This window comes from Eleginops maclovinus, chromosome 17, assembly GCF_036324505.1.
Source record: "Eleginops maclovinus isolate JMC-PN-2008 ecotype Puerto Natales chromosome 17, JC_Emac_rtc_rv5, whole genome shotgun sequence".
Lineage (NCBI taxonomy): Eukaryota > Metazoa > Chordata > Actinopteri > Perciformes > Eleginopidae > Eleginops > Eleginops maclovinus.
Genome location: NC_086365.1, coordinates 5,171,568 through 5,191,264, shown reverse-complemented (window position 1 = coordinate 5,191,264; position 19,697 = coordinate 5,171,568). Strand labels below are relative to the sequence as shown.

The window sequence follows — 19,697 nt, the reverse complement described above, 5'->3', positions numbered from 1 at the left end:
TCAACTAACTTAAATGTGAAATCTGTTGACATAATACATTTATTTAAAGTCAACCTTTCAGTTTCTTCAGTGCAAACGACCTTACTGTCCTCTAAAATGTTCTGCTTCCCGTTTCTTCCACTTTTTACTTAGACACTGACAGCAGAATCAGCTCGCTAATGAGTCTGAATTCCTTGATCAGCAACCCTTAGTGAGAAATGCAAAAGGTTAAGGAAATAATGAACTGTCTGGACACGCACCCGTATCTCTCCGTTGTCATCTCCCGTTGCGAGGCGCTCGCTGTCCCAGGAGAACCGGCAGCTTCGGACACAGTCCTGGTGGCCGCTCAGTGTGTGGACGCACTTCCAGGACTCACAGTGCCACAACTAGGAGCAAGAAATAAAGCAATATGAAGACTGAAAAGCAGAAATCCAAAACATATGACAACCAAAATTGAAAATGTACTTTGGTAAGTGTAAACATCTGCTTTTTCACATCGCAATAGGGCAATATTAGCCTTAATATCTATTTTTTTTTAAAGGTCATCTATTATGCAAAACCCCCTTTTAATGTCTTTTATACATAATCATATGTCCCCCTCTGAGATTTGGAAAGTTTCAGAAAAAAGATTCTCTCTCTTTTCATCCTGATCCATCGATAAAAACCTGTGTGGAAATGAGCTGATCACATTTTGGAAACTTTGTGATGTCACCATGTTTTTCTGTGTTGTGCAACCATGAGTCAATAACCAACCAAGGTAACACCCACCCACCTTCTCACCTGAATCTCCTCCTAGAGCACCATTGTGTTTCTTTAAACCAATGGTCTCACAGAGGGGCGTGGCCAGCAGCAGCTCATTAGCATTTAAAGCTACAGACACAGAATCAGCACTTTGGGAACAGGGCTGAAACAGCGGGGTTTATGGCATGCTGTTATTACAGACAAACACTTCAGAGACAAGTTTTTGTATATAGCTGAGACCTATAATATGTTATTGAAAAAGAGTATAATAGGGGAGCTTTAAGAGGAAACCTTTAAGATGACAACTCAAATACCTGTTTCTGTTGTCTTTAAGTTATTTATACTGTTGGTTATTCATCTGTTTGCAGCTCACATACTTACTTAGTGTTTTATTTCAGTGCACAGTGTTTTATTTTAAATTCTATTTTAAGCTCATTTTATTCCATTTTGCATATATACTTCTCTTGCAATACTTGCACATTAGTCTTGCAACATTCTCTTGCATAGTTTTCTATATTTTTTTGCATCATTTTTAATCTGTTTTATGTCTTTATTTATTTATGTTGTTAAATACACTGTAGCTACTGTGCATAGGACAATAAAGCCTTGAATCTTGATAATAATATGTTTTAATTCTGTACTCAGACCAGTCATCACTAATTAAAAAATCTAATATCTGTGAGGAATTGGAGTTACTGTTGTTAGAGCGCTGCATCACAATTATGAAACTGTTAATGAGTGCTTTCTCACTCTGATGTTTTCTGTCTCTCACTTTGTTTTGAATTCCTTCCTTATTTTTCTGTCTCTCTCTGTATATTCCTCCCTTCTTCCTCATCCTCTCTCTCTACGTTCCTTCCTGACCCCGGTCACATCCTGTGCCGTGCAGAAAATAACACAGCTCATAATTAGACACTTCATTTGGCAGCGGGCTAACTCTGTCTGCACACAAAGTCCCATTCAAGTGAAGGTCAGTGGGAAAAGGAAGGAAAAGAGGAAGCAGAGAAATAGAGGTGAAGGAAAAGGAATGAACAGGGAAGCTTCCATCTTTTTGTAGTTCTCAGAAACGACACTCACTTTTGGTTTGACCTCTAGATCAATAGAGAGCAGGGACTCTATGTTTGTGTGAGCTACCAATGCCCTGCTCGGTCTGGAGAGCACTGCCTATGTGACTGGCATCTCACCAACCCCACCACATACACACACACCTCAATTATCATCTTTGCCAAATCCATAAAACACACATTCTCTGTCACTACCATCCGCTGACAGAAGCCAGGTTGGCTGCGGACCCAGTGGCTGTTCGCTACAGGAAGTGTCGACCAAATCCAAATTCCCGTGTGAAACTCTGTGACAGTGGCTCTACATCAAGCGCTCTAACAAATGAGAGAGAGCGACTTTTGGATTGGTTTGAATACTGGACATTCAGGAAAGGAAAATTGTCATGCATGGTTGAATATTGGACGGATAAGCATAAATCTAGCTGTTAGCATGAAGCAAGAAAAAGAATGGCATATATTCAACATTTGCTATTTCCATTCAATCATTCCAATCTGAGGTCTTTACACTGGCTTCCTGTCTGTCGAAAATGCTAAATACTGCTGGTTAATAAAGCACTGAATGGTTTAGGGTCTGATCTCCTGCTATATTATGAAGCATCCAGATCTCTCAGGTCTTCTGGTTCAGGTCTGCTTTCTGTCAGAACTAAACATTGAGAAGCAGCGATCAGTTATAATGCAATAACCGCACTTTAATTTTGATTCTCTTTGCTTTTTAAAGAGTGTTTCTGAATTTCATTTTATATTGTGATTCTGCGGTTTTCCTAATGCTCTTAATGTTTTTAATTTTTGTAAAGCACTTTAATTGCCTTGTGTTGAAAGGTGCTATAAAAATAAACTTGCCTTGCCGATAACTTTTTGTGGATGATGAAAAGGAAAAGTACGAGAGTAGCTTGGGGAAAGTTTTAAAAAAACCATCTCTAGCCCACTGAGTCAGTCAAAGTCAGAGCAAAGTCAAGCACAGCAGTGATGCTAAATGGGAAACTGGCAAAAAAACTACATCCAGACATGGAGGTGGGTCTGATGCAGGCCAGACTAAACGATCACTAGACGCGGGTGTAGGAGGACCTGTCGCTAACTCACCATGCCCCGGGCCATCTGGTGCTCGCTACTATCTAAGGTCCCTTGCCTCCCTAATGGAGAGAAACGCAACCCCAGATATCAGCCGCAGCAGCGCGTCCCTTTGCTTTAAGTAATGAGTTCGGAAGGAGGCTTCAGGGGAAGACGGCGGCGCAAACAGTCGCGACGGTCATGTTGTTGAAGGCGGGGCAAACAGATATGTCTCATCCCATGGGTGTGTGTTCAATTGTTGGACCTTAGCAGTGCTGTCAGCTGAAGTGGTGGCGAAGAGGCCCCCGTCTGGGGAGACGTGACAGGACAGGATGGCTCCCCGGTGAGCCTCGATGTCCTGCAGCTTCTCCCCCCCCTCTGTGTCCCACATCTTACAGTGAGCAGGAGAAAGACAGGGGTTATATTAGATTTTATTTCATGCCGCTGTAAAATAATTAAAAAACTGTATACATATATATATGTGTGTGTGTGTGTGTGTGTGTGTGTGTGTGAGCTTTACCTTCACAGTGCCATCATAGGACCAGGACAGCAGTCTGGTGTCGGCGGGTGAGGCGGAGAGCAGAGAGAAACATCTGACCTGCTCCTTGTGACCCTGAAGGACTTTACACTCCCCAGACTGCCACCTCCAGACCTGCAGGTGGAGGGAAAATAGACATTAAAGAATACTTTTCACCCTGGTGCTTTACTTAAGCACATTTCCAGTTTCCCCACTTACAGACTCAGAGATTTGGACTTTCTTGGCCACTTACTCTAATGATGCATGACATGCATTTATGTCCAGGAGGGCTGAGTTTGAATATTCACATTAAAAGTCTCTGTATTGGATAGACCTTTTACAGAATCTAAGTAAAGTTATTTTAAGATTTAACTTGATGTTTTAAAAGTTAACCCGAAGGTGAGAGGAGGGACAAGTATTGTTTTTAAAAGCTGGGGCTATTGAGGGAACATTCTGGTATTATTACAAACCCTGGTCTCATAATTATGTCCTTTGGGACTAGTTTCACATTTCAACCTTGGGTCTTTTTCAAATGTCCCAAAACTTTACAGCAGAGGTCAGAATAAACACAGTTAGAGAATACATGATGCTTTAATTACCAATTGTACACATGGACAAAGTAACAGGTATGCAAACATCTTCATTAAAAACCTTGAACTACAAAGTGTGTTTTTGTTTCAGTTTGTGTCGATTTTGATATTCTCTATCTGCCATGCTTAGCTGTGCTCTGTGTGTTAATGCATCTGAGAAGTAAAAACTCTGGACCTGCCTATCTATCAGCAGAGTGTGATTTATGACAGACAGGTAAATAAGAAAAAAAACAGAGCCCAGAGATGGGGGCAGAACACTTAGAATCACCCTCATCATCTTATCAATCACGCCCTTGTGTGCAATTCCGTCTCTTTCCTCCTTCTGAATAGAATCTGTCATTGGCCCAAAGGTTAGAATCCATCACCGGCCAACATCACTGTCATCTGGATCTCTTTGCATTCACTCTGCGTCTGCATTAACATCTAAATACACACTCCCGTTTCCTAGCGAGCACATGTCAAACTGCATGAATTTGGATAGCTTCTGAATAAGAGGAGGACGGAGCGAGAATAGAGATGGCAAAGGCAGCAGCTGCATGAATACGGAACAAGGTGACGGGAGGGAAGCAAGTGCTGCAGTGGACGGGTCTGTCAGCAAAAAGGAAAGATGAAGAAGGAGGAGGAGGAGGAGGAGGAGAGGGGAAATGAGCAACAGAGCATGAACAGTGGGGGTTGACAGAGCATAACGGCCAGAAACACACACATATGCTCACATAAACACTGATAGAAGCGAACGGGCAACACAGGAGCAGGAGGGAGATAAAGAGCCGTCGAGAGCCCCAGGCAAAGATAAGGGGAGGAAGGAAGGAGAGGAGACAAAAGAGGGGAAGAGGCAGACAGAGAAGTGTAACAGGTAGAGGGAAGTGAAGGCACCACTGAGCACTTAGGGTGAGTGATTCAGCAGAGTAGGCAGTTTTACTCATGGTGAGGAATGGGGATGGATGGGGATGAACAATCGATAGCCGAAAAGAAAAATGGACGCACGTCGGGGGAGGAGGTGAAAGATCATGCCATGAATTAGGGAGGGATAGAGGGCGAGGGTGATGGATGGGAGGAAACGGAAAAACCAAGCAGAAAGGAAGGAGCAACTGGTGGAGGAGAGGAGTTTAGCATCGATTAGATTAACTTTATTGATCCCAGTTTTTGTTTATTTCATTTAAGTATTGTCAGTTCTGCACAACCCTCGGAATATGTTCCACCTTAGCAGCATATTTTACTTTACATTATTATCATTTATCGTCATTGTCATTATCGTCTGTGGGACTGCCAGAAACGGTGTTTCAATTTTCTGTATGTATAACACATGTGGAAACTTTGACAATAAAGTGGACTTTGACTCATTTTGTATAATAAAATCATTTTCTGTATTTTAATGATATAATAGTGTTCTAATATCTTTTATATTTTGGTGGTTTTTCTTACAAATTAACTTCTTTAACTATTATTATGTATCCACCATAAACACCAAGGCAAGCTCCTCTTATTCTGAGTCTGATTTGGGAATTAGAACAAATTAAAACTGAATCAAAACAATTCCCAGTTTACCCTGATGGTGGTGTCCTCGGAGGATGTGATAAGAGTTTGGCCATCCTGGCTGAAGCGGCAGTGCAGCACCGTCTTGGTGTGTCCCGTCAGTGTGGCCAGGAGCTTCCCAGAGGGCACCTCCAACACCTGGGGGAAGAAACAAGAATAACAGTCATCTGTGAGGCTTTGAGCTCTAACATCAGCAGGCTAACACGCTCCAAATGACAATGCTAACATGCTAATATAATGTTTGGCATGTTCACCAACTTAGTTCAGTGTGATATTATTCTAAAATATTTCATTTTAAATGTTACTATTATTATTATTAATAAAAACATGTTTTGTATTTGTATTCTAACAGTTTTATCCTTGTCTATATTATCCTGTGTACTGTGTGTTTCCCTCTTATTCTGTTGCTATAACAGCTGAAATCTTGATAGCATGCTAACATGCTAATTAACACAAAGGCAGGCTATCGTTGATCACTATGTCATTTGTTTGGCAGGCATTTCAGTCTTTAAAACATTTTAAAAACTGAAATGTTGTCCAAATAATGGCGGGAGATGCCTGTACCCAATTTATTTGCCATCCTTTAATCCATTTTTAAGGATATTTTACAAAAGAGCAAATATGTGAATTTCATGGAGGCATAAAAGTAAGGGGATAACGAAAGATAGATACTGTGTTATATAGTGTAGACCCCTGGTGTGGCTTCAAAGCACTTTATTACATGGGTATGCTTGTGTGTAAAGATACCTTTTGGCCAAAAAAATGGAAATACAGTGCACTGAGATATTTACTGTTCGAAGAAGTTACAGAAAGAAAACTTTACTGAAATCTGACACAAAGTTCCATGTTGAGGTAGTGAGAAGTGAAGTGCTGCTGCTGGCCAGAAGGCGATAAGGACATCAAAAGAAAGCAGTTTAGGGGAAGGTTTGAGCTCTCAGCGTGACCCTGAGTCCTGTCCAGGGGGGCCACTGCCCTGCAAACATTACTCAGGGAGTCAGAACAAAGCAGCTTTGATGATATAAAGAAGAAAAATCTTGGGATAGCTGCAGGAAACACGTTTGTTTAATACCCAGCTCACAAACCAAAACATAACCTTTGGAGAAGATGAGCAGCAAGAAATGTTTACCACTCAAATGAACTTACCAACGACTAGCACAAAGGATGCTAATGAAGGTATAATGAGGTGAAACATGGTTATAGATGAATTATAAAACCTTTTTCAGCACTTCCATTTTTCTAATTAACCTCAATATAGATCAATCAAGTGACAAAAAATACTACAATTTTGCTACAGCTCTAACTTTCTAAACCTCCCGACGATAAATTACTGCAATTCTTATCATTCAACTAGACACAAAACAGGAAATAAAGCTCAGAAATGTCAATGTAAAAAGGCATTACATTATATTTTGTCCAGCAAGGAATCTGTAGTTTTGTAAGTTCAACAGAGAGGTCTCATAATGCTTGGGATGTTGCTAAAATACTAACATCTCAGAGGAGAGGGATGTAATGTCTGAGTGGAACAAGCCTGGGGCACAGCAGAGAGAGTAAAGAATATAAAGATGTAAAGAATGGAAGAACAGTTTATTCAGATTACTACAACCAAGGTTATTAAAAAGTGGCCAAAAATGGATAAAAGAGGTCATTATTGAAGCCTCATCTGCAGGATTAGACAATAGCAGTTATTGGAGCATTTAGAAAATGAATACTCACTACACATGTTTGTTATTTTACACATACTAACATATATTACTCTATCCTACCATACCTGCACACTGCCTGAGCTCTGCCCTACAGCCACCATCACTCCTCTGAAGGAGGTCAAAAGTCGAAGGATCCTGCAGCCAACTGTCTTCAGCACCTCACTAACTGTCAGTCTAGCTCCCTGGCACACAACACACACACACAGAAGCGCACACACACTTTTGCAATGGCAAAGAAACTCGCTGTGCTGTACCTTTCTGTCCTCGCCTGCACATCTTAGAAATCACAGATTCTTCACATCAGCACAACAAAGATGTCACACTGACACTGAAGATGTAGACTTATTACTAATTTTTCCTCCAGTAAAGTGACCGTAAATAACTCCAGATAAGGGGAAAAGGGAGACGATTGCCTTCTCCTGCAGTGGTCACAGGCAGCAGAGAACCTCCTGCTGACACCAGGCTCCCTCTGGTGAACGCTCAGGGGACTACAACATGTGGACTCCATGAAGAGTAATAACACTCAAAAGTATATAAAGATGTTAAAGGTAACTTATAAAGTATGAAACACAAGGTACAATGTTCCAGTCTTAAATTGAATGCTTAAACCAGACATTCTAAAGTATTTAAAGGATTTAATCCATAAAAATGAACCAATAATGTAAGTTTCATTAAAACTAATGATTTTTGAACGCTTTCCTTATAATAAATGACGTTGCTAGTATTTGATTTTCTTCACGTAACAAAAGAAGCCTAAGCTCTCAAATTCAAATATTGTCAGCAACTGTAGAAAAGCTTTGCCTTATTAAAAAGAAATCTAACTAGCAAAGTTTTGAATAAGATCATGAACTGTCTGATCAAAAAATACGATTAAAAATCGGACTACAAATACAAGACCTGCTTTCACTATATGACAGCTTTTGCTAGGCTGTGCTAAGGACACATTAAGGCCATTACCAAAAATAATTAGTAAGTAAAACACAGACGTGAGCATTTGTAGCCAGTTCTGTGCTAGCATTCCATTGACTCTCCTAATTCTGCAATACAACTAGTTTCAGAATCTCAATTTAGCAGTATATTTAAATAAGAGGAAGCTTCTCACAGGAAAAACTGATTAGATCTTTAAATGCATTTTTGTGCAACAACTGAATGTATGTCACTCTCCTGTACTGCTTTTTTTCAGCCTCTCGTACTTTAAAGACCTCCGCTTACTAATCATATGTTCTTCTTTAAGTCCTTATCTCCACTAATCCTTCCCTCTTATATCTCTGGGGTCAGGACTAATACAAATCATTAACACCTATATTCCATAAGCCTTCAAAACCTTTTAATTAATTAGCGTTGCTCTGTAGGACGCTGGCCATAACTCAGGGGGGCCGTGTGCATTATTAATAAAGGACAGGAATTTTCATGGATGACCTTTACTGGTGCAATATGAAAGCAACAAACAAGTGCATTCACACACGAAAGAACTCACACCTGCCACAATGCCGAGTATGAACTCATTCTCTGCCTGCAAACTGCAATTTATAACCAAGAGGAGGGGAGTCGAGGGACAGGCAGAACAAAAAGAGGAGTAGATAAACAAAACAAAAGAGGGAATAAAAAAGTGATGTGACAGAGATGGTAAAATGTGAAAACAGAGAGCAGGAGTGAGGAGAATACAAATCACAGGTAGAAGGGGAAGGCAAAGAAGGGAGAGGAGGAGGGAGAGGGAGATGAAAGAGGGGTTGAGGTTTGACCTAATGTACAGCTGCCAGGGCGGATGAAAAGGGTGACAGTGCTAATGTCAGATCTGATGACTCAACATGGTCTGACAAACACCTCCTACACACACAAGGCATCGAGACACACACACATGAACACTCGTGAAAACCTTATATACTTTACAGCATACACTTGTAATTCAATGAAATTCAACTAACAGTTTGCAAAATGATTGAGAGAAAATAATCTGCATATTACTCACAGCACTACACACAATGGTGCAAGCGTACGTTTTCATTTGTACACGTTTTCCTGATAAACACTCCATAATCAAAACACAGTTATGTGATATATATAAATATTCATTCATTTTTCACACCCCCTGTTCAATAATCGGCACGTTCCTTCACAAACTGTAAAACCTTTTTAATTTAAAAACAGTTTAATGTATTTTTTACTGTAAATAGTCTTATTTTATACTTAATCTCTTGACTTTTGCACAGTTTTTCCACCTAATTGCACCTTATCACCAAGACAAGTTCCTTGTTTGGGCAGATCTATTTGGCAGTAATATTATTTCTGATTGTGATCACAGAAGTCCATAACATCTATATAATTTATATGAAGAATTAAATTGTTCATTGGTCATTTTACTGTCAAGTTTAACACATTTAATAACAAAGACTACACCACTTTATGATTATTATTTGTATTAATGGCTGCTATTTCCTAGGTAGACAATTCAACCTGGCTAATAAATCTGTAATAACTGTTGCTTTAACTCCTGTTATCTGGCTGATATCACTCTACATTATAAATGTTTTTTCTAAAAATAAATAAATGCTGGTACTTGTTGTTGTCCACCTGGATGTGTATTTGGTACAATTTGTGTAATTTCAATTTTTTCTTTTATATGTTATTCATGCACCTTAATTAATATTGTTGCTATTGTTGGCTCTTCACATTTGCTGCAACAAAGAACTTTTCCCCTCTGTGGGACGAACTAAGGTATTCTGATTGTGTTTCTCGTCATTTCAGGACCAATATTTAAATGAAAATCTAAAATTAAAGTTTTGAACACTTTTTAGCACTGTGTTACCCATACAGCATGTAGTGTAGGTGTAACTGTGTTTCTACCTGTACAGTGCCGTCCTCCTGACCCAGAGCCACGGCAGAGGGCTGTCTGCACATGCACGTGCAGTAGATCCTCGACGACATCTCCTCCGACTGGAACAGCACTGCTCCTGTGCGGCCATCACGCACCTGACACACAAAGAAGGAAACACACACATTATTTTCTATGACAACCTAATGAAGGCATACCCTAGTAGCGTAAAACTTGTCTGCATTTAAAACCAAAGAAAACAGAATCCCAGCTCCAACCATTACTCATCGATTCAGTCTTTACTTTCCCTCGGCTCACCTGCAGTCTGTTGCAGTTGTCTGCAGCTGATACGATGATTTCTTCAGCGTTGAAGAGAACGTCAGAGTCTCTTTTGAGGCAGACAGCTGAAGAGGTGTGCACCTTCTTCGTCTCCCATAACTACAAGAAACACAAGACAGGGATCAGGGTTAATATACACTTACACTGGAAGAGGTAAAGCCAGCATTCACTATGGTTCTGGTTGTCTTCCTGATTCACTGCTCTGTAAGCGGTTTTGATGCAGAGGAGTTCATCTTGGATGAGAAAACCTTGGCACCAAAATTAGTTTTCATAGGGATGTTGCCTATTAATATTTGGTCTGTTAATCTTTTACTGTGGAGACAAACTGGGATAACCTGTCTGTGGCTGTACATAAATCATCAGCATCTGGCCCGTAATAATGAATTTCCTCAATGGGTTTGATAGGATAAGATGGGGCTGTGTAACATTATCTATTATCCCACATTTTTTAATAATATTGTTTCTTCTCACCTGTCTATGATTGCTGGCTTTTCACTCTACCTCTTAGTGCAGCCATTAAAAACAACCTGTATAAACTGACCCTTTGAAGTACTTTAGTACTGCAATCAAGTCTAAAATTGATTTGAAGTGATTGATTCTTCCTGGTCTTTAGTATTCTTACTTTCCTAACAATTATTACTTGTCTTTTAATTCATTATTTAATTATTTTGAAGACTCATTTATAACACTGATTAGGAACAAACAGTAGAATACCTTTACCAAAAAAAGCTTAACATTTTGGTAAAATAGTCTTAAATTGTATATTATGACATTTTAAGTTTGTCATTCGAATTGTTGAGACGTGTATGGACAGCTTAAATTTGCATTAAATACTATTTATCTGTTTTCTTCAACTGCCTTGTTACAACAATATGTGTTTAAGTCATTCCTAAAGGCTCAACTGCAGAAAAAGATTTAATATAAGACTCTTTTAGAGCTTGTTTATGGCCAATACTGCTTTGTTAAGGGAGCAATGAGTCAGCATAAACCAGCTTACAGTTTACATAACTTCAATAATAGAGACAAAAGCCTGAAGCGAGTCAAGACAACAGCTGCATAGAAAGACTTTTATAATGCATCTCTTCAGAAGCTGACCTAAAACAGCTCCTAATACGATGTTTTCGCAGAAAATAAAGTTTGATAGAATTTTTAGACCAAACTCCTGAGCTGAAACATAACAGCAGGCGGAAGGGGGGGTTATTGAACTTGTCACGTTCAGTGTTGGCGTTTGTTTTGAAGCTGTAATTAGAACAAAACTGACAGTATCAGTGCAAGTGGACACACTGATGCAGACACACACAGCGCAACTCACACACTGAGTAAGCCTCACCCTGACAGTCTGGTCGTCGGAACAGGAGAGCAGCTGGGAGCCGTCAGGAGAAAACTCCACCCGCTGCACCCAGCTCAGGTGACCGCTGCAGTCTGCCATCTTCTTATTGTTCTCCAGGTCCCACAGCTGGAAGAGAACACACTTGTGAAATAATGTACAGTTATTCAGCAGGTAAAATATCCTCAGTGCAGTCACAATTCATACACAGATGCAGAAAATGGGTCGTAAAAACAATGCATCAAAAATAATTTATACATGGATTTCTGATCATAATAAAAGTACAAATCTGTGAAAAAATTATCCAATTCCACTGAGTTTTGGTTATTGGTGTGCCGGGGAATAAAACATTTTAAAAAAGGTTGAAAAACCCTGCTGTAAATCACGATTTATTAATGTTTTTAACATATAAGATCCTAAATAAGACCATGATATATAGTTTGATTGTGTGTAATCTGCAGGGTGTGTGTGTGTTATACCTCTACAGCGTAGTTGGAGAAGGCGATAGCCAGCAGGTTGCTGGTAGGACAGGCGTGACAGTACTGCACCGTGCTCAGACGATTGGTTTTGATCTCCAACAACATATCTGACGTCTCCACGTCAAACACCTGAAACCCAACGGCAAAAAGACAATACATCAGACTCTACTCATGAGGGGCACCACGTGGGTACCTTTATACAACTTAACGCATATTTAAAAAGCAACAATTTTATACTTTTGGATAGTAAACTTCCATACATATCTGCCATTTGTTTTTTTACATAACCTTACTAAAATCTAACAAAATGTAATACCTTTAGGAGTTTGAGTTTATGCAAAACAAAGGGTTCACCAAGTGTTTGAAGGTAAAACTTGTATACATAAGAGCCTTAACAATACTACACAAAAGACGTAAATACGTGTATACTAGATTTTGCGTGCTGTCCCTTTAAAGTCTTGCATTCTTCTCCTGAAAGTCAGAGGAACAAACTCAGACATCTCTGCTGGGTTGTTTCCCAGAATACTAACACATGGAGACGTAGAGGACACAGACAGTGTGATTGCAGGACAAGACTGACTGATTTTGGAAAGCTCAGCAGCGGAGGGGCTGCTTGCATTTACACCCAGGACACACACACCTTAGACTCTCTGGAAGACAAAGTGACAAACAGCCTCTCTTTCCTGTCCCACTCAATGAGGAGACACACCGAGATAAAGGGCAGGGAGGACAAAGAGAACCCTTTCCATTGCATTTTTTATGAGAGGATGCGTATAGTATAAATCTGTTTAAAGCTCATATATTTATATATTATTACACTGGACAGAATTTCATGTCACATTCATACTTATTTCTGCATTTGACTTTCACTCTGTGTCACTTTCACCATTTTATTTCTATTTCTGCTTCTGACAATTTGATTGTTATGCACAAGGTTTGTTGCATTGTTTGAGGAGTCTTAAGATTTTCATCGCAAAACTACACTATAGCTGTTACATGTGACAATAAAGTCTTGGAATCTTGAACGTACGACAAGACGGATCCACGTCCAAACATTTTGAACATCCCTACTACACATTTGTGATATTTTACCTTCAAAACCGTTCTCCCTCCGTATAAAGTGTCTTCACACTGTACCTTTTATATTTATATTTAATTCAATATGCTATTCCTTGCACACTTAATGTAAATAATATCCTCCCTTTAAATTGTGTTAACTGTTATTTGGCCCATCATAATGTTTATTCGACAGATAGTCGAAATATTTTTATCTTTCAAGGTCAATACGTTCTTCACATTATGTGCAATGCCTTGTTCTATCATCATAATACTATGTATCTCATTTGTTTGTCAACCCCGTTGTTACAACAATATGTGTTAAAGCCATTCTTAAAGGCTGCAAAAAATGTTATGAATATAATTTAAGGGAGCAATGAGTCAGTGTGAATCAGCTAACAGTTTACATAACCTCAATGAGAGAGACACAAGCCTGAAGCGAGTCAAGACAACAGCTGCATAGAAATCCAGTTTCTATTACAACACAACCTTTCAGAAGCTGTAGATTCTTTATTTATATCCTGACCTAAAACAGTTCCTAATACCATGTTTTCGTATGCTGCTGTGACGAAAACATTTCCCAAACTGGGATCAATATCTTCTCTTATCTTACAAATACCCCATACACATCTGTCCACTCATTAAAATATAGAGATATAAATGTGAATGTTCACACATGCTCACCAGAGCAGCATTCCTGGCGGCACATATGATGCGTTTGCCGTCTGCCGTCCAGGTGCTGCACTTGACGTAGACCTCTTCATCGCTCTCTTCAAACATGTCGCTCACTTTGATCGTCTTCCACTCGTTGGCAGAGGACACCTGAAACAGCTGCATGCATGCAGGAACACACACACATTTAGTGACATTGCAAGTAAATATTTCACAGTGCAGTCGCATAAATTAAATGCAGATTGATGGGCATTGCCTTTAAAAGGACAGCATTTTTAGTATTATTTGTATTAATATCGGTAGTGTTCCGGGTATGTTTTATATTCTCTACAAGGAAGGATATGAACAGGTGTATGTAAGCGAGTATGAATGTGTGAAATCATCCCTGTACTGTGTTCGACCTATGATGAAAAATGAACTGTTATCAGCTTTAATCAAACTTTAAATATATTACTGTTTAGGTTTTACTTTTATTCACTTATTTATATTTTTGTATTTCAGTATTATTTGTGTCTTTTTTCCTTGTTTTTCTGCTGCGATTTGCCTTTACTTTACGTAGAAATACGAGTTATTTTCTGAAAAAAAGGCATCTGTTTAATGAAATGAGCCGATAAATTCAAAGTATCAAATACATATAATAATAATAATAATAATAATAATAATAATAATAATAATAATAATAATAAAGGAAGGACAGCATTTACAAGTGTGAAACTTTTTGGCAGTCACCTTAACGGTACCGTCGTTAGAGGAAGTGGACACGTAGGCGTCATCGGGGGAGAAACAGCAGTGGTTGACCGGCTCAAAGTGACCAAACATGGTGTTCTGGGAGGATGGCTTGTTGAGGTTCCACAGCTGCAAGCGGAGAGATAGGAAGTAAGAAATACATAGATAAAGAAGTACAAGAGAAACAGGAAGAGAGAACAAAAAAGAGGAAGATGCACCACAGTTGCTAAAATGAGTAAAGTTACATCCCTGCTCTCACTTGTCTGGACTTTAACAATGGTGAAGAAAGTGAAACCAAGGACAGACACAATGCAAGGAGCTTAGAAACGTTTTCTTGTGATTTTTATAAAATGTATTTCTATAACACGTTAAAGTTGCTTGTGTTTTGCAAAACTACGATCTCTACAGAAGAGGCAGATAAGACATTACTTGATGATCCTTTTCCTAATGTCTGATCCAAATTGTCTCCTCTCCTGTGTTTATGATGAAAAAGTTTTGCCAAGTTTTCTTCTCACCTGATCTTAAGTCTACAACACAGGCAAGAAAACCATTGAGATCCCACTTGGAAAAAGTATCACAAGAATTGTTTTTCTCTATCGCTCTCCTCTCAGGGTTACCATATATTTGACTTGCTTAGTGCTATGGAAGGCAAAAATACAGACTTGGAAAGAAGCAGAAAGAGCTCACAAAGATAGGAAGGTAATCAGAACACATAAAACATTTCAATAATACACAAAACAGGCAAGATAAACCTGCACACCTTGACATTCAGGAACTTGTCGTTGGAGCAGGTGGCCAGCAGAAGGCGCTTTGTGGTGTTGGTGAACTGACAGTGGTTGACCTGCTCTGAATGCTCCTCCTCAAAGACCCTGAGCAGCATGGCGCGCTCAACGTTCCACACCTACGCAGAGAGACACAGTTTCAAAAGCCCTATGATAAAATAAATAATCCAGATTTTCTGTGCTTTTCGTGTTTGCTGTAATCAGTTTTCTGCTTACCTTGACTTTCCTGTCGCTTGAGCAGGTTGCTAGGAGACGGTCGTCAGGGGAGAAGGCACAGCAGAGCACCTCGTCGTCATGGGCCTGGATCTCTGTGAGCTTCTCACCTGAGGTGCTCCGGAACACCTGAGCGTACAGAAAGGTACGATGAGAGCAGTTACACAACAAAATGTGGAGTATATTCAGATATAAATATCCTATCACACCATTAGGAACACACTGTTTCCTGTGGACACTTTACAACAAAACATCTCAATATTAAGAGGTCCTCTAGTGAGTGGAGTTATAAAGCCCATGATTTTACAGGGAATAAACCTCTTTTCCTTCATCCTCTGAAAAAAGTACTTGCTTTTACTTTTATAAATGTATGAATTGATATTCAGGAAAGAATATACTGGAAATGGACTGTTTATGCACCGAAGTACACTTAAAGAGGATTTACTTTTTTTGGAGATCCTCTTTCCTGTAGTGTGTTATATAAGTTTTTGTGCTTGTAAATGCTGCTACAGTATCCCTTTAATAGCGACATCACTATGTTACATTCGCACTTCTATTGACTAGCGCTCCAACACATTGTACGTGATAGGCTAATGGGTGGGACTTCTCTAATGACCAATTACAACAGAGCTGGCCATCTAACCAGACTGGGCTCTGGTTTCAGACAGAGGGTGAAAAGAGGTGCTGCAGCACAGGCAGTATGAGAAAAATAAAGAGCTGTTTGAACATTAAAGCACGGAGACATGTCCCGGTAGAGACACAACATAAACATATGCACCTTCAAATGAGCATATTAGGACCCCCTTTAAATGACATTACTAAAGATAAAATATGATACAGTGTATTTACCACACTGCAAGTTCACATATGCTTACACAAGATACACTCTAGGCCTTGTGTATTTCAAGTGGATGCATTTTATTTTTCATTTGATAACATCTTCTAGCAATAACAGTGGATCGACCTTCATATTTTCCAGTATTTGGTCTCCATGGAAACAGTTTGCCATGTACACAGACACACTCAAAAGAAACAAACAGTCTGCTGTGATACCTTCAGTGTCTTGCTGGCTCCACAGGAAGCGATCCTGGCTCCATCGTGGGAGAAGCAGGCGGAGTAGATGGAGCCCTGCTGGGGGTGGATTACCAGCCGGGACAGATTCTCCACACAGCTCTTATTCCTGTGCAAAATCAGTTCAACCTTGGAAAACAGCCTTTCACCAAAATTGTATTATTGTTTTTTTGAACAATAGCATTTTGCCCAAAAAAGGGTGTTATTTATTAAATCATATTAAGGAACACCACAGAAATATATTAGCTTGCTTGCGTACAGCCAGTCAAAGTAAAGCTTCCCGGAGCGGGCCCCGTCCTGCGCCTGTAGCAGAGCCTGTCGGTACACCTCGGAGGTGTGTGGCTGCGACAGAGCCAGCTGCACCACGTCAGGGAACGGACGCTGCTCTAGATGGTGGCCGTTCAGAGAGAGGAACTCCTGGAAATGACTGCGCACTTCACTGTTCTGGAGGGACAGAGAATATGAACTCAGTTAAATCCACTAACAAAAACATTGAGACAAATGATACTAGGTTGTGATGTTTTCTGGTGGTATTGAAAGATACATACATTAACACATTATGTAACTTACTGTCTCTCATACATAGCAACATTTTTCTGCTAACCTCTTTGTCCAGAATGGGTCCATACTCCACGTAGTCGTTGATGAGATGAGCTGGACCCATGATCTGAGCCTTGATGTTGACCCAGTCCAGAGAAAACATGAGCGAGTAAAGCTCCTAGACATAGAGACATAGAGACATAGAGAGAGAGAGAGAGACAGAGAGAGAGAGAGAGAGAGAGAGAGAGAGAGAGAAAGAAAAGTCAGTATTTCCAAAAATCTGACTTGGCGATTCCTATTTCCTTTCGCAGAACTTTAATTAAAAGCATGAACCACATTTGTGGCCATTTTTATTTGTATAGTTTGTGTCCTGTTATAGAGAAGCACATACTTTTTATTTAAGAACACAAGGACACTACATTTTAATGAATTTAATAGGTATCAACTCACAAAAAAGTAAAAGTCTTTGTGTATTTTATTAAATGTATTGTGTGTGTGACCTAAAACTATCATGTGTGTGTGTGTGTGTGTGTGTGTGTGTGTGTGTGTGTGTGTGTGTGTGTGTGTGTGTGTGTGTGTGTGTGTGTGTGTGTGTGTGTGTGTGTGTGTGTGTGATTGTGAGTGTGTGGTACCTGGGAGAGGTTGGCTTTGGCCATGTGGTGTGTGAGGAATCTGATCCAGTACAGGCACTCCTCATCACCTGAGGTGGGGGGCCCATCTCTGTAGTGCTGCCGGTACTGATGCACCACCTTATTGTGGAGGCTCTGAAAGAAACACACATTGATACACATCTGCCCACGGAAAAAGATTTGAAATGTTGTGTTAGGTCTGCATCTGAACTCACCTCGAGCTGGGTGCGATTCTGCTCCACCAGGAAGTCCAGCTGCAGGTCATGGAGGTAGTACAGGTAGGGTTTGTTGTGATTGTCCACAAAGAGCAGAGACTTGTTGACAAACTCCTCCAGGATGTCCTCCACCTCCTCCGGCTCCAGGTCCCACAGAACAGACAGCACCTGGGAGAACGAATAACCAGCCGTGTAAAGTAACTAAGTGCATTTACTCATGTATTTCAGTTTAGTACTTTTTTTTACTCTTTGTCTTTTACTTGAGTTTTTTCATTTAATACTACTTTATACTTTTACTTCCCTACACTTCAGAGATCAATATTGTCCTTTAAATCCACTACATTTGTTTTAGCACTCACAGTTACTTGCTCCTGTGGAATAATGTAGTACACAGTATTTTAAGTATTCAAATTTGGTCTACATCGATAAATTACAATACTAAAATTCTCTTACATGTATAAAACCTGGATAAAATAATAACCATAATAAAACACTTGAGTGAAAAGATCTATCCTACTTTTAATTTTGGTATTCTCAGCTGATCATTCTGCTGTACTTTATATTATTCTGATACAGGTCACTGTCCAGAATGAGTACTTTTACTTTTTGTACATTAAGCATATTTTATTGCTAATACTTTTGTACTTTACTAAAGTAAACATTTTTAAGATCATAGAATCGTTTATTTTTAATTAAGTAATGGATCTGAATACCTCTCCTACCACTGGGAATACCATTGTTTCCCGCATATCTTTGGGATAATGTGAGCCAGTTTTGTAAATGAACTAAATCAAGAGGGTAATGTGACAGCAGCCACACCTTTGCAGGGACTTTGATGTCTTTCTCCAGCACAGTGAGGTCCTTGTAGAACTCCTGGTGCTCGTCAGGTAGGACTTCGATGCTGGCAGACATGGCTTGGTCGAGGGCGTCGTAGTCGTAAGACGAGGACTTCCTTATGCGCTTGAACTGCTTCTGCTGCAACTGGCGAAGGTAGTAATGCCAGCGGTTGGGTTTATCTTTGAGAAGAGCCCCAATTAGGGAAACCACCAGAGGGGAACCTGCAAGAAACATACTTATATATTCTGATGATGTGAAAGAGGAATTTAAATCGCCAATTTTAATAAATACAGAATGAAATCAGGTCTTTTAAAGTCCTTTGAGATTAACCAAAAAAATGAAACGATGAAAGATCACATGACAGAACTGTCTGCATCTAAGGGCTTAATGGAAACAACGGAAGGAAGTCGCAACAACATGTGTATAATGTTTCAGTCTGCAGACCTTTGCATTCTCTGACAATGCTGCGAGCATCCTCAGGAAGTGCACGGACTTCAATTTTAGTGTATAGAGCGAGGATCTCCATTCCCTTGTTTTCATCCAGACCGCTCTCCACTTCCACCTGGTACTTGGTTCCTACAAAATAAGAGCACAGCACATACATTTTGTAGACACAGCAGTCTTTGCCGGTGTAAGTTGAAATGAATCACAGAAGGTTTAAATCATTCAATAATGCATGTGTAAAGCCAAAAAACAGGAGACATACCACTAACAGAGTCAGCAAGGCTTCTGTTTCTGGTGGTCAAAAGAATCCGACCGTGGATGTCAAAGGCCTTCAGCACTGTAGTGTCCCAGACGTCATCTAGAATCAGCAGAGATCTGAAGACCAAA

At 39.8% G+C, this 19,697-nt stretch overlaps 1 protein-coding gene across 1 annotated transcript in view; it reads right to left on the bottom strand.

Moving 5' to 3' along the window:
* Positions 1-19,697, bottom strand: part of apaf1 (apoptotic peptidase activating factor 1) — a 49,606-nt gene that overhangs the window by 26,648 nt on the left and 3,261 nt on the right. Inside the window, exons 6-25 of the mRNA XM_063905504.1 lie at positions 19,573-19,685; positions 19,311-19,442; positions 18,849-19,087; positions 18,030-18,197; positions 17,818-17,949; positions 17,250-17,363; positions 16,905-17,089; positions 16,628-16,754; positions 15,578-15,703; positions 15,340-15,480; positions 14,583-14,708; positions 13,866-14,012; positions 12,126-12,254; positions 11,650-11,775; positions 10,299-10,418; positions 10,013-10,138; positions 5,478-5,603; positions 3,346-3,477; positions 3,091-3,216; positions 240-365 (exon numbers count right to left, since the gene is read on the bottom strand). Coding sequence (XP_063761574.1) covers positions 240-365; positions 3,091-3,216; positions 3,346-3,477; positions 5,478-5,603; positions 10,013-10,138; positions 10,299-10,418; positions 11,650-11,775; positions 12,126-12,254; positions 13,866-14,012; positions 14,583-14,708; positions 15,340-15,480; positions 15,578-15,703; positions 16,628-16,754; positions 16,905-17,089; positions 17,250-17,363; positions 17,818-17,949; positions 18,030-18,197; positions 18,849-19,087; positions 19,311-19,442; positions 19,573-19,685 — 2,761 coding nt within the window. The remainder of the gene's footprint in view (positions 1-239; positions 366-3,090; positions 3,217-3,345; positions 3,478-5,477; positions 5,604-10,012; positions 10,139-10,298; positions 10,419-11,649; positions 11,776-12,125; positions 12,255-13,865; positions 14,013-14,582; positions 14,709-15,339; positions 15,481-15,577; positions 15,704-16,627; positions 16,755-16,904; positions 17,090-17,249; positions 17,364-17,817; positions 17,950-18,029; positions 18,198-18,848; positions 19,088-19,310; positions 19,443-19,572; positions 19,686-19,697) is intronic.